Raw genomic sequence first — 24,022 nt, 5'->3', positions numbered from 1 at the left:
AGCAAATTTTGCATTTTACCTCATTTTCACAACTCATCTAAAAGTGGTTTACAGGTTGAAAAAAATTCTAGTACAAAAGTAAAAGTCTTTGTAAGTATTTCACATAAAATCACTATTTTGAAAAATCACCACCCCTAACAATGGACTATCATCATTAATGAGGAACTACCATATTTTCTCAGGTAATTAACGCACTTTTTTGACGAAAAATACAGGTGAAAACTTTGGATACATAAATTATTCGAGGAATTCAGATATTTAAAAGATTAACAATTAATTTACGTTTAAAAGATTTAAAAATACATAAGCATTGCTTGAAAATGTGGAGGAACAATTAGACTCTGCATAGGCAAGTACCAAGCTGGATTTAGGAAGTCAAGGTCATGCACAGAGCAGATTCTGAACCTCAAAACTATCTTTACCTACAATAACCTCAGCACCTCACCCTTTGTAGCAATTTTTGTTGACTTCCAGAAGGCCTACGACACGGTAGACAGACAGTCCCTTTTTAGAGATGTTAACTGAAATGGGACTGGATAAGACGACTTTGAATCTTGTGAAGGCTACTTTAACGAACACCATGTCTGAAGTCAAATTCAGAGGGGTATTACCAGAAAGCTTCGAGATCAAAACAGGTGTTAGAACAAGAGATGGTTTGTCCCCCATCCAGTTTAACTGTCTGCTGGAGAAGGTCATTCGGGAATGGAAGAACACACTAGCTGACAACTCTCGATTAAAAATCTGCTACAAAAAGACAAGTTAAAAGTCACTTGTTTAGCCTTCTCAGACATTTGACTCTCCAGTCACTAACAGCTAAATCACTGTGTCCATGAGTAGGAGTGAAATGGACTCAAGAAAGAAAATACATCCATAGCGCTAGAATGAAGGAATACTGGACTAAAAGGAAGAAAAAAGCTCACCAGAGTTCAGAACCACGTGGTCCATTGTAGGCCTAAACGAAGAAGATAAATACACGCAATTGGTTCAACTCATTTGCGGTTAATTGTCATTTGAAACAGATGTTTATTCCCATAAGGAACTTGAAGCTAAGAGTGTCAGGTCATCTGCGAAGGCTAAGCAGGTGACTGCTAACTTATTTTGTAGCAGATTTTTAATCGAGAGTTGTCAGCTAGTGTGTTCGTCCATTCCCGAATGACCTTCTCCAGCAGAAAGTTAAACTGGATGGGGGACAAACCATCTCCTGATCTAACACCTGTTTTGATCTCGAAGCTTTCTGATAATTAATAGTCATTTGGCGTTAAATTCCGGTGTGAGATTTTTTTCTGAAAAGTCAAATTAGGTACGTCAGGTAAGTTGGACACGTGGATCTGAAGTACCGGTACACACACTGGAAAATATTTTTCCCCGTTACAAGCTGACAATATGACCTGAAGTGAAATAAATATGTGCTAATAAAAGTACAATTCATGCAAGTACATAATGACAAAAATGACCTACAAAAAAAAAGTCCAACACGAGAAGGGCTGGGCATCGAAGGTGGGACGCCCGCTATATTTCCCCAAACCTTTTGTATCCAATCTTGTATGAGTGACATGTCCATCCACCCTTTTTCTTGGATATGAACGTGGATCCCTCACGGAAATTTTACTTTAGGCATTGTTTATGAACAACATAAGGTGCAAGCTTTCTGCCATCACGTTACAGCAAGCATTGCAGTACATCTTTCTTTTTCACTTTCCGTGGCACGTACGATAACACCAGTCCCTTTCTTATTGATTGCTCGACTGTGGCATATGAAAACTGATCAGCGTCTGACCTGTGGTTCCTTCCCTACTTACAGAAACTTGCCACTTTTCGATCCACAAAATGCTTTTAGAGATTTGTTAGTCGCTTGAAGTGCATTTCTCTGTTACCGCAGTAGTGCACGTTGCATTCGGACACTGAATACTTGCGACCCACTGCCCTATTTCCGTACGTTTCGGCGTACCGTAACTGATCACTGCGAGTTTATGATACAGTATTACTTGAATACTTGCTCAATATGGACTAACAATTTTTTTTTTTTTTTTTTTAGAATTTGCTTTACGTCGCACCGACACAGATAGCTCTTATGGTGACGACAGGATAGGAAAGACCTAGGAGTGAGAAGGAAGCAGCCATGGCCTTAAAGTACAGCCCCAGCATTTGCCTGGTGTGAAAATGGTAAACCACGGCCAACTCACCCGGCAACACACAATTTTGAGATCACAGAAAACGCATGCCTTGTACCCGAAACGCTTAAAAAATTCTTCCACCAGACTAGAATAGAGCATCACTTGTCACTTCTGGGCTGATTCTCTCACTGAACTAGTGCAGTGATATTTCCTACCGGCTGATAACAGCACGTTGCCCAGTATTTGGAATGCCCAGTTTTGCAACAGGAAGGCTGCTACCCGAGTAGTTAACAACTTTATTTCGAAACTCATCCAGAGCTGCGTGATGGAAGTTCGAAGAAATGGGTGCGTCAAATACGTGAACATTTCTCTTTTCTCCACTTTGGACCCAAAAATAGATGCGTAAATTATGCAAGAGCGTTAATTATGTGAGAAAATACAGTATGTTAGTATAGGGTTACCTTCCTCTAATTGTTATTCCGTGCACTGTATTTGGAATGAGGAACAGTGCTGTCTTAGTGGTGTGAATGTATAGAGGAAGCTGTACGAAATAAAAAGCATATTAACATTTCTCTACATGCAGTTAATCAATCTGGAGTGCTATGTACTTCTCCCAAACTTGTGAACCTTTGACAAAATATGTCACTGTCGCACAATTCACAGCCAGTGGATATGACTCATCTCAAAGCATTCTCTCAATTTCTTTGGGTATAATGAACAACTGAAAATTTGGAGACTATCAAATCTGGCAAGAATTTATATTACTTGTCTGCCGGTAGGCTAACAAGTAGAACGTTTTCAGAAGACTGGCTTCACATTTCCTCCGAGTTCTCTGCACAGTCTTCTTTGAAGCTGGTGAATCGGCATGTGTCCATTGTTTGGGCTGAGCCTTTGTCTCTGGGTCAATGGCAGTCCCAAGCTTCATCCTGGACAACCAAACAGTCCAATAAACAGCCAACATCAGCACAAAGTAGTTGCAAACAAGATCTTGGGGGACCCAGCCAGCCGACACCTTTCACATGAGCCAATTTGCATTAATGATAGCATGGAGATATCGAATTTATATCCCCACAGGCTTTGCTAGTCTCGACAGTCATCTTCTAGGATGCCATCATGGACATGTGGCAATTCCATCAGAGGTCTACGTTTCTGGGCAGCCAAAACATTGTTCCAATGTCGAAGAGCTGTCCCTTGTAAATTTGGCACCACTGCATCTCTCGGTCAAAATGTCCTGCTTACAAACATCAATGTCCTTCGTCAACGTGCCTTTTGAAAACTTAACTAATCACTCCCACGGTCCTAACTCATGAAGGTCTCCCAGCTGGACCGACTATGCACCCTCTTTTGCAGTCAACGCTGCTGGGCAGGAAAACCAGAGGTGGAAAACTTGTCAAGAGCTGAACTTGCAAATTTTTTTTCACTTCCACAACTTTATTCCAGGCAGACTCATTTTTTCAAACCCCTCAATTGTTGCCTAAAGGTTCCTGTCATGGCTTAACACATTTGATTTTGATCAAGAGCTTCAGGATCCTAAGAAATTATCCAAAGATCATAAGAAATCATCCAAAGATTTCCTACCATACAGAAAACCATAAACAGGACGGTAGCCACCGACAACAAGATTCAAACAACAACCGGAGTATCTTATCTGTTTATCTTTCAACCTTAGCAATGTTTGTTTGCATATTAGATCAAGTATGGCACAACAAAGAGGAAATGCTGCTTCACACTTAACATGCAAAACAAAAGCAATCTACAGTGAATTTCATCAGTTTGCCAGCACGCGATCCTAGTTTATCTGCTACCCGTTGACTCATCACTCCTTGCTCTGCAGCATAGCAGCAAGGATAGCACTTCACTCCATCTGTACATGACATGAGAGAACAATTAAAATTAAGGAAATTAGTAATTAAGAATTAAGAAACTAAGCTTGTACCTTATGACAGGGGATACACACATCCACACATTTCCGGCATAGTCAATTTTAACATTTTCCTAGCCCGCCATGCTGAGCTCTTTGAAACCCCAGCTTCTTACCAAAGTCATCTTAAGGATTTTGTAGGCGTATGTTCTAGTCTTTCTGTGATTTTATTTACTTTTTCCTCGTTAAGTACTATTTTTTTAACACCGCTTCTTATAGAGTGAAGAACTCATTTCTCTCAATTTGTTTAAGAGTTTCCGCACAGTCAGTCTGTGGAGGACGTACACCTGGAAACTGTGTTACAAATCGCCTAACGACTTCCTGCAAGACTATTTTCACATAATTATCGTACATAAATACCCTTTCCCCTAAAGTGTACACATGTGAAGGCATTATGAGAATTATACCCCAAAATAACACTTCACAACTCGAGAACAGGAAAACAGTTGGAGCGACAGATGAACACAGATGAATACAGGTTCTAAGCATGGATCTGAACTGTAAAGTGCGGGCATTCCTGTGTTGCCGCTGCTCTGTAACGGGAAGTGATGAGTCAACGGGGGGGGGGGGGGGGGGGGGGGGGGGGGGGCAGATAAGCTGGGCATGCCTGCCAGCCAACTAATGAGAGAAACTCCCTGTATTTACTGACAAGAATGGTTCCAAAGTTCAAAGTACGTCACAAGCTGAATGTCAGGATGCATTTTCCAAAATATGATGAAAATCTCAGGGATGGTATGACAGAACACACAACAGAATATTCAGTTTGACAGGCATGAACATCCATATTGTTAGCCCAATTAACACAGATAAAGAGAACCAGAGCATGCAGAAGAGAAATAAACCTTCCACAGAATGAGGATATCAAAGAGAAAGGTCGTGAAAAGCAAAAGTGAAAAACTCCTACGGCCTCTTATACCAGTTTATTTAGAAAGGGCTTAAGAATCAACCCAAGAATGTGAGACAAAAATGGCAATGATACAAATCACAAACAAGTAAATTGGAAATGAGGGCCTGTAGTCATGGTGCCCGATAAAAATGAATGACAAATATGTTTATTAACAAACATACAAGTTCAACACAGGAAATGAGAGATTACATGAAGCAAATTATGGCAAACACGTTCATGTACGCACACGTCCAAACTGACTATAGTCATTTTCAGTACACAGCTTGCGATGGGCTACTAAATTCATTAACGTTATGAATCATTCCATGTGGAATTGTGAGGTATTGTCTTTCAACTGCCTCTTAAACCCTCAATTATTGCTGGTTTGGCACCATAAATCTTGAGATATTCTTATAAAAAGGTCCAATCATATGAGGTCACAAGAACATGCAAGGAATCTGATGTAATATCTTCGCCCAATACATCCGTTCTGAACCAAAGGTAAACCAAAAGGGGGCACAAGTTATAGCCCCTAGAAAATAGTACATTTTTGGGGGCACACTGTAAGTATTACATTCATTTCTGGTACTGTATTAGTTTCATGCTATTACTGGAATTCTACAAGTACTTGCAATAATATGGCAAACCCTTCCTGAAGAATCAGACTATAGCAGAAGTTCTGAAAATTTTTAAAGATCACAATCCTCACCCATGACAAAGTTTAATGTGCCCCTGGCAATAAAATTTCTCTCATTTTCCCATTTAAAAATGTGGGTACCTGGCAAATTAACCCTATTCAACCGATTAAAAGAACAGTTTAAATGCATATCCATACCTGAGAGTCAAAAGTTTTCGATCACCTATCACAACTATGGATTTGTGGTTAAAACAGAGATGTAGTTTTAAATAATCTATCATAACACTGATCTGATAATAAAACAAGCATAAACATGTAAAGACGGAATGACTCTTGTGTATTTGACCGGTTCTCAGCATGGAGGGTCGCTGATGAGTAACCACAACAACACTGACGTGTCTTTACCCAAGACGTGTCCACTCGAATAGGCCTCATTCCTTCAGCTGTCTGTTTAGCAAGCCGTTCACATTAGTTTTCAGTACACTGTGTACAGCTAGCAGTGTGTTTGTGTGTGTGTGATCAGGTGCATACCATATTACCTCCAAATGGGACGGAAGCAGGAGATTGGAACTGAAAAACGTGCTGTAATTGTAGCTCTGCATCACGAAGGGTATTCTAGTAGAACAATAGCAACAAAAGTTGGCATAGCCCAATCTACAGTGGTGTATACATTGCAGCGGTTCAAGCAAACCGGTGCCAATGCAAGTGTTTCGCAATCTGGAAGACCCCGTGTATCATGACAGGGATGATCAGTCCATATGTGTACAGAGTAAATGTCAGAGGACTCGTACGGCACCTGAAATTCGCGAGGAAGTCAATAATATGCGAGCTGCTCCAATCTCTGTCTCAACAGTGCAACGCCATTTTCGTGAATGAGGTTTAAAGGGGTGTATAGCGGCCAAAAAACCTTTATTACGGACACAAAATAAGGTGAAAAGAATGCAATGGTCACAGCAATATAAAAACTGGAGCGTGCAGCAATGGTCCAAGGTGTTATTCGTGGATGAATCGAAGTCTGAAGTATCTGGGAGCCATCGTCGAATGTTTGTTCGTCGACTTCGTGGAGAACGTATGAAGAGTCAGTGTGTGACACCTACGATGAAGCATGGTGGAGGGTCGGTTATGTTGTGGGGATGATTTGCGGATGATAAAGTCGGTGATCTAGTGCGAATTAATGGAACATTAAAGAAGGAAGGATATCACAGGATACTGATCAATGCAATTCCATCTGCCAAGAGGCTTATTGGTCGTGGGTTTGTTCTGCAGCAGGACAATGACCCCAAATATTCTTCTAAATTGTGTAGAGGGTATATCAATAGAAAGGAGAAATGTGGGGAATTGAAAAATATGATTTGGCCAAGTCAGTCACCAGACTTAAATCCCATTTAACTGTTATGGGATGAACTTGACAGGGAGGTCCAAAAACTGAGGTCAACTAATGTTACACTATGGAATAGTTTACAGAGCTGTTGGACTGCTATATCTACATAAACACTACAAAATCTTATTTCCAGAATGGCAAGAGTTCGTGCAGCTGTTTGGAGGGCAAAGGGTGGATACTTTGAAGAGGCTAAAATATAAACTATATTGTAATCTACGTAATGATAGAGAGAGAAAATATAAATTTTGTTGATCTATTTTTTTTTTTTTTTTTTTATACGATGTGTTTGTACATTGAAATAAAGTATCTAGTTTTGTGCATAGGTGATCGAAAACTTTTGACCAGTAGTGTATGTCCATTTTTTGCGATTTTGATTTATGGTCAGTTTTGTGTTTTGCATAATTAGTAAATTTGAATGCATCTATGGAAATCAGGCAGTTTACAATTCTACTGCATTTGTGTAACTAGCAGTTGACAAATGTGCAGCCAATTACTTTTTATTTTTTGCTTATACTGTGAAATATGCCCTTCTGCTCCTCAGGTACAGATATGAAATAACCCAGAATCCTAATTCTGGAGTTCAGAGATTATGTATGAATTGTCAAAACTGTAAATGAAATGGGTATGCCTGTACAGCTCGACAGTTTTCGTATGTCTAGTTGTCCAGGAGAAACTTGGGAAGTGGAAGTCCGGCTCTAAGTTTAAATTGTGTTTTTCCTACTCAAAATGTCATGCCACCTCAAACACTTGCTATATTGATAAATGCTGTCCAATATTACAAGTAAAAGAATCTCATACGCTGTGACCAAATCAAAGTTAAAACTCTGCCAATAACATGAAGGATCAAGTTAAACGGAAGGATGGGAAAATATTTTTACTTTCCTTGCGTTTTTCATTCCTTCCTCACTGTACATTTTCCCCTAAAAGCTGCACGTGTAACCCCTTAACTCTCATGCATACCCCCTATCGGTACGCATACCATAGTTTGAGAAAAACTAGGCTATATAAGTGCCTTAGTAATCATAGGCTCATAAGGGTATATTCCCATTTATCAATTTAAATACAGCAAAAAATTCTGATTCTTAAATAGAATGTCTCAAAATAACTATTCCTAATCTTCTGATGTGGTAGGAGGCAATTTGTTCATAACCAAGTAGTATCCAAAAATTCTGTTTTTAGATAAAGCAATATGAAGGAAATCAAGAGTTTTTAAAAAAATCTGTGTGAAATGTAATCTTTTAAGTTTATGTGAAGCATTATACAATAAATTGTTCAGGAACTAAGCAAATGGTATTGAAGGAAATACAAGAACTATCAAAAATTACAGCCACCTCTGTTGACACAGTTTATCACAGGACTGAACAATGAACTCCTCGAAATATTTCCAGATGGTTACGAAGACCATTAAAAGTGAGAATTCTAGCAACTAATTTTTCGGTACTGACAGACGACTCGAACCTTGCTTGTTTATATGCATCCGGCAACAGCAGGCTCGTTAATTCTACTCAAGTACAATTCAGCAAATTGTTGTCCGAGTTAACAGATTTATGGTAGCACATTTTTTTATATAAAATGGATGTTTAACATACTGCCTTAAAATTCTCCATACAGTAGAATGAGCAGTAGATCAAGCACTAGTTTGTCAACTATCTGCAAACCGCTGAAAAACCTCACCTTTGAAGTATGATGTCCTAAGAGTTTGATTTCCTCCTGAATTTTCTGTACCTAAAACTGGTCACTATCTCAAAGATTTAGTTCTAGCCTTGAGAATGTTGCACGGCAGGGAATCACTGGGGTGGTTTTTCAAGATAAATTCACTATGCTTTTTTGCATGTCTGATATTTAACATTTGTAAACCATTGACCTCATAATGACTGGAAACTGAACAGATCTTGGAGTTATTTTGTGACATACGAAAACAAGTAAACATCAATTCTTTATTGGGAAGAACAGCAGCTGAAATAGAATTAAAAGGCAGCTATGGAAATTAGTAAGGTCAGTGGAGAGTTCTGACTACTTAGAATTCATCAATATTAAAAAGGCATATGATGATAATCCCTACCAGGAAGTCTGCACCATGTCCGAGAAAAAAATGTGGCTGAAAAGAATGTACGGGAAATGTACAAAGGAGCTATGAAGTAGGTCAAAGATCCATTGGTCAAACAGATTAGATCCAGGTTAGAAACAGCTTACACCAAGGGTCTACCTTGAATCCATATTTGTTTGTGTTAATTATGCACGTAACATCCCAACCGAATGTCCAGCTCCACAGCTAAGTATTCAGTGCGGTGGCCTTTGGTCATATAGTTCGAGAAAAGGCCCACACAAGATGCCGGTTAACCATCCTTTCAAATAGCTTACAAAGGCCATTTGTAAGGCATACTGGCCTATAACTATCCGAAAGTTTTGGATCTTTACCTGGCTTGGGAACTGGTATCACATTTCCCTCGCGCCACTGTGATGGAAATATTCTCTCACTCCATATTCTGTTGAATAGGGTGAGAATATCCTTAAGATATTGGTCACTCAAATGTTTAACCCTTTCCTCCAAACTATCTTTGACTCGCTGCCCGGCGAAACCTAGAGTAATAATTTACTTGTCATGTATAGTTGTGGAGTACCTTCACTAAATTTGTTCTGTAAAAACCTCTTAGGATAGGTTTCAAATTTTGCAACAAGGGAAAATACACTATACCATACTTATTCTAGAATGATACAATGAGGTCCCCTAATTAGACACAGGAAACCCCCCTCCACTTTGGAATGATACATCAAGAAGCATCCAACATGGTGCAAGTTAAATTGCTTGTTCTTGAAGTCAGTCTGAATTGCTTGACCTGATGCAGCTGTTATTTTCTTGGTAATGCAAAGAACGCAGGACTTCACCCTGAATCCCCTGATTTATAGCATTTCCGGGATCCGTTGGACAAAGATATTTAGATAGCAAATCATACTGCCTCTTGGACATACAAATTATGAACATTTTTCACTGAATGGGATTGGAATATTATGTAATTACATAGAAGCCCATAGTCTGAAACAGGATTAAATGGAGGATTAAAACTGATTATTATATTTTGTCCAAGTAGGCCTAATATTTTTACAGGAGACTGTACCTAAATGAGCATTTCCTGTCCTGTGCAATATACCGTAAATCGATTTCCCTCACATTCATCTTCTGTCCCAACTGCTTCCCACAGCATTTTTATAATCATATCTATAACTTCAAACTATCCAGCTCCATGGCTAAATGGTTAGCGTGCTGGCCTTTTGTCCAGAGGGTCTCTGATTCGATTCCTGGCCGGGTCAGGGATTTTAACCTTCATGGGTGTGTGCCGTACTCATTAGAATTCATTATAGGTAGGGCCCCATCCTCGTAGATGAGCAAGTCACCTATACGACGTCAACTCGAAAGACCTACACCAGGCCTCTTCGGAGGCCACACGCCATTATTATACTTCAAATTCACTACCACTGCACTTGTCAACATATTAATTTGTATCAAATATAGTCTTCACTGAACTGGCTATGTGCAGCTATGTTGCTGCAATGTGTTTACATTCAGTCAGCTGTTTGTTCTAAGAAAATGTATAACTTAACACTTATTTTAGCAATCCATGCATGTCAGTTGTATCTAGGAATCATAACGAATTCTCTGGCTCCACGAAGTTATATGTTTAGCAGACAGATGGCATAGGAAGTCGAGTACACTACTATGCAGCCCACAGGAAAGAGTTAAGCATCTGATTGTGGATTTTGTCCGGTCCAAGAGCCACGTCTTTGCACAGCGCGAGTGCACTCCGTAACTCCCACTCCATGAAAGGCATGTTACAGGAATGCAAAACACTAGAGGCGAACGAGAGATGGTGTGCCTCTGCTTCGCACTTAATTGGTAGAAATGCAAAGTCGTGTGTCCCAGGGCTGAGCGTATCTGCGAAATTTGACGTGATGTGGAGATTCCAGGGACTGAGGACAAGTTGTGAACTCCGAAAATACAGCGGAGTTTTGTGATGATAGTATGTGCCGTAGCTTTCTTACTTTCTCAAATCAAAGAATGGGCCTTGGCGCACTTGCTTAAATGGTGTTCCTCCTATCGTGGTATTTATCACAGGTAACGTGAACTCATTGTGTTCCTCACATGGTGGTACTAACCAGAGGCAATGCAGAGTCTTAGTATTCTTCATATAGCAGTAATACTCATAGGTAACGCAGACCCATTCTGAACACAGGGGAACCGACACATTCTAGTTCAGCATACAACATCTTTTCTTGCATGGACATTAGTCTGCGCAGCAGAGTGGGATACACATGATGGTACTAACCGCAGGCAACACCCAGACCCATGGCGTTCCTTACATAGGGGTACTACTCCTAGGTAAGGTCGACCCATGGTGTTCCTCACGTACTAATCACAAATAGTCTCATGATTCTAATTTCACCATCCCTTGCTCACTCCTTTTTGTCTCCTTACGGCAGGCAGGGGATAATGTGGGTATATTCTTCGTCTACATCCCTCAACCACTGGGGGTCTTGTTTTCTGTAAAATGAAAACTGAATATCTGCATTTCAGTGCAGATCAAGACTCAAATTAGAATGCAAGGAACAATGCTAAATAGTTGAAAAATGTAAATATCTATTGTCTGTCGCATCAAAGGACGAAAATCAGGACGAAGAGATAACCCACAGCACCCAGGCAAGTTAGATGAACTGAAAAAAACGTCAGGTGTGCTCAGTGATCGCCCAATAAAGCCAACAGGGAAGGGAAAAATATACAAAAACCATAGTGTACTGAGCAATGATACATGGCACTGAAACATGGACAGTAATAAAGAAGCAGGAGAACAAACTTAATGTAACCAAAATGAAAATTTTCAGGTGGATTAATGTGCAGTCATCAAACAATAGAGTACGGAATGGGGTAATAAGGGAGACATTAAAAGGTAGTAGAGGCATCGAGGAAGGTTCAGGAAAGAAGGATCCAATGGTATGGACATGTGAAGGGAAAAGGAAATGCCTACACGGAAAGAAGACTGCTGGAGATAGAGGTCACAGGAGAAGAGCCAGAAGATCAAAATGGTAATGGATGGACTTGTATCAAGAAGACATGAAGGAAATGCAACTAATGAAAGTGTGCTGTCATGAACATCAACATAACATGAAAAATGGGAAAAGATGTAGAAAGTGAAGAGTGAATTGTTACCGAATTCTCAAAACTGAAGTATTTCATTCAGAAAAATATTAAATTACTGTCGCATCAGAAAATTAAACACCTTGTATATTAATTTTTTAAATATATTTTTACTGCCAGGTTATTTTCATTTGCACTGTCTTCACAATGTTATAAGCACATTCATTTTGTACATTCCAAACGTCTCCCATTCTAGAATAGGCTTTCAAGAATTTTGTATTTTAAATAAGAACACAATTTATATTCATTGCACGCATACACACAAAGAGAGTGCATGCTTGCACACGCAGAAGGCTAAACTATTCAACTACACAGCAATCTACCCAAATAAATTGACAAAGGTCAAAAGTGTTTAATGAAGTAATGAAGGACAAGCAAATTATATCCTTTTCATTTTTTATTTTTCTTGGAAAGTCACTATTAAATAAATAAATTCTTTCATTGTATTTCGAAGTCTTCTGGAGGAATTGTGATATGATCACTAGTACTCTGCTCCTAGGACGTATCTTCCCCACCCACGATCTCCCACCCGAAGCACCCAATTATCAGAATGAGACATATTTCGAGAAAAACAGATTGTAGAAGTATATATAATAGCAAAAAAAAAAAAAAAAAAAAGAGAGAGAGAGAGAAAATTTTCAATCTCACAACAAAGAAATTACGTAACAAGCACATAGCTCTTTTTTAACACTGATCGATTGAATGAACTCTGATATTTTACCTTTTTCTTCCATCTCCCTGCCTTAAGAATGCATTTGTGGAAAAAATGACAGGTATCCTTAAATGAAAGGCCACACTTAATTGTTATCAAGAATTTAAAACTACCAAGAATAGTTAATACACTGTGAATCACACCTGAAAACTAACAGATTGATCTCAGAGAAACACTGATGAAGGAAAAAACCAATTCGCTAACTGCTAACCTGTCCCGCTCCGACTTGCTAAGTGGACTCTCCGGCCGCCGGCTGGAATTCTGCGACAACGTTACGAAGCAGCCAGAGTTGAAACTCCTTCGCTGAGGACTCAGGACAATTCCATCCTGTTCTTTCCGCAGCCGCTCTCTCGGATCTCCAGAGCGTCTCTGCACAGAAAGAAAGAACACAGTTAAGCAACTAGTATCAAAATATTTACACTTTATAACTAAAATTCTTTATCAATAGTTACAGAAAAAAATTGGTTACAAAATTTTAGAATCAGAAGAGATCTACTTCGTCACATGATTAGCTACAATAGGACCTACAGTATATTAAAAGTAGTATATTCATCATCATGATCATCATATGCAGTTTCCAGCTGTTGGCCATATCTGTTTGGAACATAAGCTTCTACCCTCGTCTTCCTACCACTTCTCCCTCTTCACTCTCCCCCCAGTCCTCACCTCTTCTCTGTACACGCTCTTCCACTCCTTTAATCCACTCTCTCCTGGTCTTCTTCTTGGTCATTTTCCTGTTACCTCCATTTCATGCATCTTCCTCGGTAGCCTTTCTTCTGTCATTCTCTTCATGTGCCCAGACCGTGTAACTGTAAATCTGTTCTACAGTGGTTCTTCTTTTACTATTTCTCTAAGCTTCTCATTTTTTATCTTATCCATTCTTGTCACTCCTATCCTGCTTCTCAGAAATTACATTTCACTTGCCTGTATCCTAGTCACAGCTTTCTGCCTCATTAGCCAAGTTTCTGCTGCATATGTCAGAATAGGTATATAGTATATCCTCTATCACTCTTTTGCTTCTCTGAGGGACATCCTTGCTCCATATACCAGGCTTCTGACACTTTTCAGGAACACTCCTGTTTCTCTTCCACTCTTGATTATTTTTTCCACTTTCCTCTATGATACTTCCCAGGTACTTTAAACTCTCTACATTCCTAAGCTGTTCCCCTCCAAGCATTATCCCTCTCAGTTTCTATGTGCTATTTTGAATGTACTGAAGAATGGCATTTTCTTAATTCTTGATTTACAATAAAATCTTTCAGTGTGGCTTGTTATGCAGTATTTCCACATCTCTTCTTAGCGGCGACTCACTGTACTACCCATCTAAAACGTGACAGTGTCTGTATGATGTGTCATTTACTTGTGTCCTGGCAGATTTGGCAATTTTGGCAGGTTTCTTTGCAGAAATTACTTCCTCGCTTTTGAGAATCAATTTTCTCCTTCCCTTCAATGTTTTAATAGAACAACCCCTGACTTATCACACATTGTAATTCAATGATTGAATACACAACTAAAACAGAGCTCAATAACTAATACTGCCAATAAATGCAACCGTATTACACCTAATTAAATAGCATTCCACACGAAACCATTTAAAAGGAGTTTGCATACTGTTTGCTAGTTCAATCACGCCACCCTATCCACTGTGGCAGGTATGTTACATTAGATGATGAGGAAGAAGGGCTGTATGTATTGTACTCCAGAAAAAATGTACCAAGGTACCATATGGATGGCGAGATGTGAACATTATTGATTTTATTACTCTGTGTGTGTATGCAAGTGCACGTGTGCGTTTGTGTCAAGGATGAACAAAGTATTTGAAGCAGTTATAACTGGCTGTTTGCTTCAGTTAAGTTTGGGAAATGTGTGTGGCTGATGATCATGGTGTCAGGTAACTGGTTGAAAGAAGGGATATTAACAGACTTTATGGTAAAACTAATCTGTTCCAGAGAAAAGTGGCCATTTATTGAGGTGACCACTAAGTATTAATATTACTTTAGTAAATTCAGTTTTCTTAAACGCTACCTCTGAGTAGCGATCATATTTTTAACGACCCTGACAACAAACCACAATAGAAAATGTCTGGACGTACTGAAGAGACATAACAAGAGAGCCAAAACAGTTATAACTATGATGGCACAGTTGACCAAGATAAGGAAAAGCCACGATGATACCAGAGACATCAAAACAATGTTTAAGACCCCAGTGTTCTCCATATTCCTGTATCCAACAGAATGCTGGATCCTCAAAAAGTTAGACCTGAAATACACCGATGCCTTCGATATGCACTGTTGGAGGTGGAGACTGGGTAGTCCATGGACTATTATAAGAACACACACATCTGTAATAAGCTCAAACTGAAAGTACTCAGCATATTATTAAGTGCTGTTGTGGTGAAAACCGTTTTAAGAAGTAGAACTAGACAACCATCATCTCTTAACGCTAATCAGAGGAAATTATGGAAGAGGTCCGAGCCTCCTACGAATTAAGGTATGGACAAAAGAAAGGGGAGGACCACAAAAGGCATGAAAATGAAGTACATCCTAGGCCTTGCAAGCCCAATACTGCTGGGGTAGGAAAGGAATAAGAGCCTACCATTGGAAGTTGGAGAGCAACAATGAGTGGGGGGAAGGGGGCATGGTATAGTAAAGTGGATGTTATGTCAGACTCAGCTAGGGGCCTTGTGGTCACCAACCTATGCTCCAAAGATCAGGGCTCCTGGGGTCCCCCTTTTAGTAGTCTCTTAAGATCCGCAGATCTTATCGTGAATGTATTCTACTGCCTGCACCCACAGAGAATGCCAAGTACTTTAAGTGCATTACAAGGCAAAATGGTTAAGAAAAAAGTATAATTCAAGTGACAGTTTACGGACAAACATGCTGGGGTAGAGCTCCAACAAGATACATGAATCAGATTAAACACATTATCAATGTTCCACTTGCGAGCAATACAGAAGAATGGCAGCAAACTAGACATATGGAGAAATAACAGGTGCCATTACAAATAAGTCAGGAATCATGACACTTAAAATTGACATTGATTATTTAACTAATAGCTGAAATAAATCTGATAAGAATATCAGGGACTTTATGAACTGTATCACCACAATTTTCTTGTTTTTGTGTTATCACTTTCATTTTATTGCACCTACGGAACATGAACTTTGTTTTGCATACATTTAGCTGAATAGTACGCTGAAAATCTTCAATGATACATTCACCTTAGACAGCACAATGAACACAAAATAACTGCGTTATTGTGACGAAGTGACAAATAGAATAACACAAGGGGTGGTTGTTAGGTCACCAAGCTCAATAGCTGCAGTCGCTTAAGTGTGGCCAGTATCCAGTATTCGGGAGAGAGTGGGTTTGAACACCACTGTCGGCAGCCCTGAAGACTGTTTTCCATGATTTCCCTTTTTCACACCAGACTGTACCTCAATTAAGGCCACGGACACTACCTTCCATCTCCTAGCCCTTTCCTGTCCTATCGTCGCCATAAGACATATCTGTGTCTGTGTGACGTGAAGCAACTTAGCCGTAAAATCTCAAGGATAGTTTAATAAAACCACCTATTCAATACTTTCCACATTTAATGTGGTCTGGATCTACATGAATTTATGTAGACTTATCAGGTACATGTTTCACCCATTATTTGGGCATCTTCAGCCTGTATACAACCTTTAGGTCAAGGTTCAGGACATTAATAATCTGATTGTTATATGTAGACCAGGGCATGGAAATGATATAGGTGGGTCAAAGAGTATTTACAATTCCTTGTCACATAAGACCCGAAGCTAAGACACCTGAAATAGTTTCATTCACAACAACAATCTTGACCAGTCTACATATAACAATCTGTTTTAAATATCGTCTTGTGGTTGACAAGACATTTCAACATTGGTTACATCAAAAACATGAAAATGATATGTGCGTCAAATAAGCCCCCTAATGAATATCCTCTTTACCCAAGACTTATGTTAGAAGAAGAAGATCCATTTTAGTTTTGAACATTTTAAGTTAGATAGAACAGAACCTACAAGTTGTGTGTTAAAACACTATTAATTTATGTTACATTTATGTATTGTTCACAATTTTTAAATTATTATCCTGGCATATTAATATGTCTTAAGAGATTATTAACATTCATATATTATACTATATATGGTTAAGTAAGGACCCGAACCTTTAAATAAAGGTTGTACACAGGCTGAAGATGCCCAAATAATGGGTGAAACATGTACCTGGTAAGTCTACATAAATTCATGTAGATCCAAACCACATTAAATGTGGAAAGTTTTGAATAGGTGGTTTTATTAAATTATCCCTGAGATTTTATGCCTAACGTCATCTTCAATACGGAACAATGAGAGCTGTTACTTGTATAGTACGCGAACCTTTTCTGGAGCCCATGTTCCCATTCAGCACTATGGAGCTCAGGGATCAAGAAAAGGTTCACATACTGTAAGAAGTAAAGCAAGTTTAAAAAAAAATATGTTAGCTCCACCCTGACAATATTGAATAATGTGCTTTATTAATTCAATATTTAACATGTATATTGATATTCAAACATGAAATCATTACACATGATATTAAAAAAAATAATTTGTAAAGTAAAAGTTTACACTTAAATTATTGTGTCAGTTTATATACACTACTCATGGTATAAGGGGCTGCATAATCCAATGGGCCACGAGACTTAATGGTAAGCAATGAAGGAAATAACCATAAGCAGCACTACATTTTAATCTGAGTAATTGGCAAGATTTTGGAGGTTTTATCTGTCGACGTTTTGTTTTATGATAATGAAGATATTTTAACGTGAACTTTCAGTGTATAGCTATATACTCCGAACATGAAAACTCCATAAAATGTAACATTCTCTGCAACTGGACAACACATACAAGACTCAAAACATAATTTCACCAAAACTGAACAGGACACGGAAATACTTGAAATTATTAACAAACGTCCCCTTCTAAACATAACTGAAAATTGTTTTAATTCACCTTGACCAATACTTCAACCCTAATTTCAATTTAAATTACATTTCTGAAAACCTAATATTCCATTTGACTTCATTCTCATTTTCAAAAATGCTAAATTTCCAAACCCGAATTTGATTTTCCATGCCTTACACAGTTCCTACCCACATTTTCTACCTCCAATAACCCATCCTCCTGCCCCACCTTAAACTACTAATACTATATTTCCCTATCCTATCCTTCCTTCTTTCCACTTCCTGCTCTATTAATCATCTAGATAATTCAACCCCTCTCTACCTGCTTTAATCATTTATATTCTGATCCACACCTATTTATCTTCTATTAACATAGTTGTTTTTCTCTTTTCTTTTCTTTTCTGCATTGAACTGTGTATTATAATATCACTTACAGTTCATATCATTATATTTATATTTAAATTTTTTGCCATCTCATACGCTGCGTTAATGTGTTTCAATTGTTCTAATATTGCGCTTCTAAACTTTTTTCTTCTCAATTGTTTTTTATGTCACCTGTTCTTCATCTCCAAACTTTGAGAATCTAACATACAAATTTCTATAAACAATATTTCTATCGTCAAGTATATTAAACTGTATTGTACGATTTCGCACCTTTTATCTTTAAATTCGCACCTAGCAGCGTTTGCAGGCTTGATCCTTGAACTATTTAATTTTTTATCGAGTTTCATAAACATTTGAAAGCATAGTGCCGGTCAGCACGTATGTCCTGCTGTTCAAGAACTTGCTTCTGGCTTCATTTATGTGATTGATCCTCGACTTCTTCAGGTTTTTGGGAACTTTCAACACGCACTGTTAATTCCTAAAGTGTTATGGTTGTCGCCGGTGGCAAGTTCATAAAGTGAATGGAATCATTTCATTCTTGACATTATGCTAACATTTTTTGTGAAATTGTCAAGAAATAAAACAAACTCTCAGACATATTCGAAGAACTCAAATCTTTGTTTTTATTTGGTTATGTAAAATTTTTGGTAAAATCGCCATCGCAAGAATTACATTTGCGAAGAAGTTGATTAAATGTTTGTTTTATTTGTTGTGAATTTTTGTGAATTTAAAAATGGTAATAAGTATTTCCAGGACTCACAGGAGAGATATTTATTTAATCATTATGAGTGTTGGAAAGAAATTATGCTTGTTGTAATTTATCTTTTGTATCACCCGGTATTTGCCTCGTGGAGGCTTCGATCAAGAAATCTCTGAGTTTCGCAATCGAAACCTCTAGAATACGTTTATTGGATAGTATAACAATTTTTATTGGTGAAAATGTCAGGTCAAATCATAGGTAGCTTCCCTGATTGGCTGCTTGAATGATTCTCAATTTCCGGCCTTTGGCTACTCTGTAGTAGCGGGGCTCAGATCCGCGTCTTTGGTTTTCGTACTTTTTTTTTTTTTTTATCGGACTCTCCTTGTAAGGAGCGGCTCCAGTCACTCAGGGTAAGCACGTTTTCTTTTCTCGAATGTTTAATATGTAAATTCATTTGTTCGGAGTTTACCTTAGAGCCTGGTTTTCAGGTTTTGGTTTTGTAATGCCTTAGTTCGTCAGCTACGCAGGTCCTTTGTTTTGGAGGCAATTCCCTTTTTATTAACCTTTGGTGTAATGTAAATTTTAATCTTTCCATCCAGGTTGGCTCCGGTAATGCAGCGTCAATTTAGTGTACGCCTGTTGAGTTATGCGTCCCTCGCTGATGAGTATTAGGAGAGGACAGCAACTCTAAAGGCCTCAGTGTTAAATTTCAAATTCCATTGTTTTCCTTATAAACTATTGGTAATAATGAAACTCTTTCTATTTGCCTTGTAAAATGGTTGTAATTATGTTTATATTCCCTGTTAAATATCCCTTGTGAATTTCATTTCAAGCTACGCTCACCTTCCTTTATAGTAGTTAAAACACTATCGCTATTTTAATTTTCTGAAGAACCATGGACAGAAAGCTCGTGTTTCATATCAACTTGTTTTCTGGTTAATATGTACCTTAAATTGTGCTAAACTTCAAAGGGGGGGGGGGTGATAATAGTGCTTCATGAACTGCAACTGGTGAAAGATTTGCATTGTTTTTAATATCTTAAGTGATTGGCTGATGATTACCCAGAACAGTGGTCAAAACCAGTACCGCTTGTAATCGACTAGGAATGTAACATTACATTTCTAATTCTACTTGTATTGAAAAGCTTGACCCACTATATATCTTATTTCAATTTAATTATAGCTATATAAACAGATAATTTAAGGGCAAACTTTTACTTTACAAGAGAATTTTTTATGTCACGTGTAATGATTTCATGTTTTAAAATCTATCTACATATATAAAATAAAGAGTTGTCTGTACATTGCTCAGAATTTGAAAATAATGGTATTTCTGTATCGATCATGTCCACAGTAACAAGGAAATGCACTTTTTACTTTTCCGTAATTTCTGTCTGTTTCTAAGTACGTATGTACATGTATCACGAGAAAACAGCTTAAGAGAATTTCAAGAAAATCGGTATGTTAAGTCGGGGGGGGGGGGGGGTTGAGCTCCTACAATCTAGGTTATAAATCATTTTATTCACGCCGAGTGAAATGGTACTTCAGGGGAAGGCCTGAAATGTAATTCTCAAATATTTATATTATTAGTGGTCCTATCGATAAATACTACATTACTAAAGTTATATAGAATTAAATTTCCGATCATTTATGTCTTATACATTTTTACCGTCCCAGCTATGATAACACAGATATTCATGAATTTGTAATTTTGTTGCTAAGTCTGTATCAATGCCGAGCCACGAGAAAATGGGTTAACAGAATTTAATGAAAATCGGTATATAGAGTCAGGGGATAAGAAACTACAGTCTAAGCTATAAACAATTTTATTCACCCTGGATAAAATAGTAGTTTAGGGGAAGGCACCTAAGATTTAATTTTTAAATACCTATGTTATTAGTCCTATCGAAAAGTACCACAAAACAAAATTTATAGATAATACAATTTCCGATCATTTATGTTTTATTCAGTTTTACCGTACCGACTATGATAAAGAGTGGTATTTCAGAGTCGGAAGAAAACAACGTGAAGGCCTACAATACCGAAAGCGCATAACATTGATCAACAATAACATTACATTGACCATTGTTTGTTGTGATGTTCTTTGTCTCTTATGGTGCCACTCAACTCCCGATAGATGGAGATTACTGCTGCGTACCGAGTATAACAGCCTGACTGAATATTGGCGGGAAATAGCAGGGGAGTTGGAAAACTTTCTTCTTTAACATGCCATTCCTCTGGTTCATACATTTCCTGATACTGCTGGTATGTAACACACTGGTTCATCATAGTATTTCAACTATTCGATTCCTACTCTGATGCGCTGTTTTGAAAGAGCAGTGTGTACATTTATGGCAGAGACTCGCTTAGTAGTAGTAGTAGTATGCCCTGGTCTAGAATTACAATTTACCGGGCGAGTTGGCCGTACAGTTAAAGGCGCACGGCTGTGAGCTTGCATCCGGGAGATAGTGGATTCTAATCCCACTGTCGGCAGCCCTGAAGATAGTTTTCCGTGGTTTCCCATTTTCACACCACGCAAATGCTGGGGCTGTATCTTAAGGTCAGGACCGCTTCCTTCCAACTCCTAGGCCTTTCCTATCGCACCCTCCGCTGAAAAAAGACTAAGAATGTTCGTGGATCACGCCTGTCTGCGGCTTGGTCATTCCAGCTCTGGAACTTTGGACTGTTAGACTGGCAGTGTAGTACTGTTAATTAAAAGTGAGAAAATATGTGGTTTTTCATTTGATCGAGTATTTCATATGAAAGCATTGCTTTTAACGGCGCCGTTCCTACTGATGTCATTGTAATAACCTATGTTCATTTCAGTTGGGAAAACTACTCAGACAGTCTTTCTGAGAATGTAAAAAGCAGGTGGAGAGAGAGTGTATGCCATTATAATGAAAACTCCCCAACCTGATTGTGACTGATGGTAGGCAAGCGGGACTACCATAAAATGAACATTCCCTAACCCAGTCTTCATATGAGAAAAGACATTTGGTGACACCCCCTCGCGTTTCTAGGGTTACATTGAGAGCTATGCAATGTAATACTATCTTGCTCACATGTACACTACATAATCTAGAATTCTGCATACAATTTAGAATGCCGTAGCGAAACAAGGGTACATCAGCTAGTATACAAAGGGCACTAGGAAAGTTTTGCAATACGCAAAAACGGTTGGCTGGACACCCCTGTTATGGTGAGGGATGAAAAGAGGTGTGAAAACCAGTCTAGAAGACAGCAAGGAGCGACCTTCACACCAGTTGTTACCAAGCAATGGGACTGAGAGCAGGTTAAGATATCAGTGTGGTCTAAAAGTGAATTTTGCACAATTATCCGCTACAATTTTGCTCATGGATTAACTGTTGACCACTACCTGGAGGAAATGACTCTGCTGGAGAAAGACTGTCCGCATCGGACAACAATTTTCCGCTGGTACAAGGAGTTCCAGAGGGGAAATTTTGGCGTTGAAGACAATCCTCGTTCTGGGCGACTGTCTGAATCAGTGATAGAGGAAAACATTGAAGATGTGAGGAAAATGTTGCAGCAAGAGAGGCGGTTGACATATCGGCAGGTAGAAAAGACCCTGCACCAGCTATTCACCAGTTACTGTAAAGTGGTACAGCGAGACTTGTCCACCTCAGGTTATCTAGGCTCTCAAGCAGCTCCGTCCAAGATCACGGCTTAACACTTGGCTCTTGCATCACAACAATGCTCCAGCACATCGTGCTAATGTAACAATGGATTTTCTTGCAAGATCAAAGTTGACTGTGCTTGATCACCCTCCATACAGTCCTGATCTTGCCCCATGTGACTTCGCATTCTTCCCAGAAGTGAAGATGAAGTTGAAACGGCGGCGTTTTGCATCCGACGAGGAGCTTCTGGCAGCGTGGGATCAAGAGTGTGAAAATGTAACCGAAGAAAAGTGGCAGATTTGGTTCAGTGACTGGTTTCAACGTATGGAGAAGTGTATTGAGTGTGGTGGAAATTATTTTGAAAAAGACTAAAGCATTCACTCACATTGTGAAATTTCCCTAGTGCCCTTTGTACATGTAATTTATGCTGAAGTGTTTCCTACAATATGAGAAATTTTACTTATGTTTATTCGCTGAAGAGGAAAATGGCAGCTCTTGAAACATGTATGAACACAAAATATTGAATTAATGAAGGATATTAAATATTGACAGAGCGGACCTAACAACACCCCCTTGTGCTATTCTATGAGCTTGTCAATATGGACCAATTGTGAACCAACATGCTTAAATTTGTCGATGTTGGGAGACCGCAGTCCACAATGTTTCACTGAAATAATTTATTTCCATGCTAAAAGTTTTGTTCTCTGTACAGGTTATGAATAGCAGTGTATACGATTCGTTGTGTGTACACTTTTTAATATCACTCATTTCATTTATTTTTTGTAGTTATTTGCAGAATAGTCAAAATATATGTAACTCTAGCTCGAAATTCTCGCAAGATAAATTTTCTGGAGCTCTTGGAATAGTACTACGGATTGACATAGGGAAAAGGAAATATATATTTACCTTGTGTGGTTCCATACCCATATCCCCACGTCCCCCTCGATCGTCATCTGGAGGAGTCTCCGAACGTTTGCGGTCGAGATGCCATCGTTCTGGATCCCACACACCACGTGAGCTGAACAGAATTCCCCAAAAATTAGGAAAGTGATAGCCATAGACACATTTTCACTTGAAATATGCATAACTTTTAACCTAAACTTACTTGTTGAATGTACGATCCAAATAGTCTGGCCATCTCGTTGAAAATGGGCTTTCTTTGTAAGAAATCAACTCATCCTGGAACATAAAAGTAATGCATTTTAAGATTATTCTGAAAATACACGATTGTTTTTACATGCACATCGTATGATACTCTTGAACTGTTCTCCAATATCAATGCTGAACATGGCAAGTTAACAATCCCTTGAAAAAATAAAAATATTGATCACAAGGGATATTACTAATCACATTCAGGAGAAACTTAACAGCACAACAATCTCAAGTCTACATCACAAAGGAGGGTGGGATATGCACAAGACTAAATACACACACACACACCTTATATTCTCAACGACATTTGACTGCACACCACACAAGAAGCATTACTGAAGATTTCTTTTGAAT

At 38.6% G+C, this 24,022-nt stretch overlaps 1 protein-coding gene across 3 annotated transcripts in view; it reads right to left on the bottom strand.

The window, feature by feature from the left end:
* Positions 1-24,022, bottom strand: part of LOC136886364 (eukaryotic translation initiation factor 4E transporter) — a 427,031-nt gene that overhangs the window by 198,260 nt on the left and 204,749 nt on the right. For all 3 annotated transcript variants that reach the window (XM_068230726.1, XM_068230727.1, XM_068230728.1), the window contains exons 3-5: positions 23,622-23,695; positions 23,423-23,534; positions 13,051-13,208 (exon numbers count right to left, since the gene is read on the bottom strand). In XM_068230726.1, coding sequence (XP_068086827.1) covers positions 13,051-13,208; positions 23,423-23,534; positions 23,622-23,695 — 344 coding nt within the window. The remainder of the gene's footprint in view (positions 1-13,050; positions 13,209-23,422; positions 23,535-23,621; positions 23,696-24,022) is intronic.

Source organism: Anabrus simplex, chromosome X, assembly GCF_040414725.1.
Source record: "Anabrus simplex isolate iqAnaSimp1 chromosome X, ASM4041472v1, whole genome shotgun sequence".
Taxonomy (NCBI): domain Eukaryota; kingdom Metazoa; phylum Arthropoda; class Insecta; order Orthoptera; family Tettigoniidae; genus Anabrus; species Anabrus simplex.
This window is presented reverse-complemented; position numbering and strand designations above follow the sequence as displayed.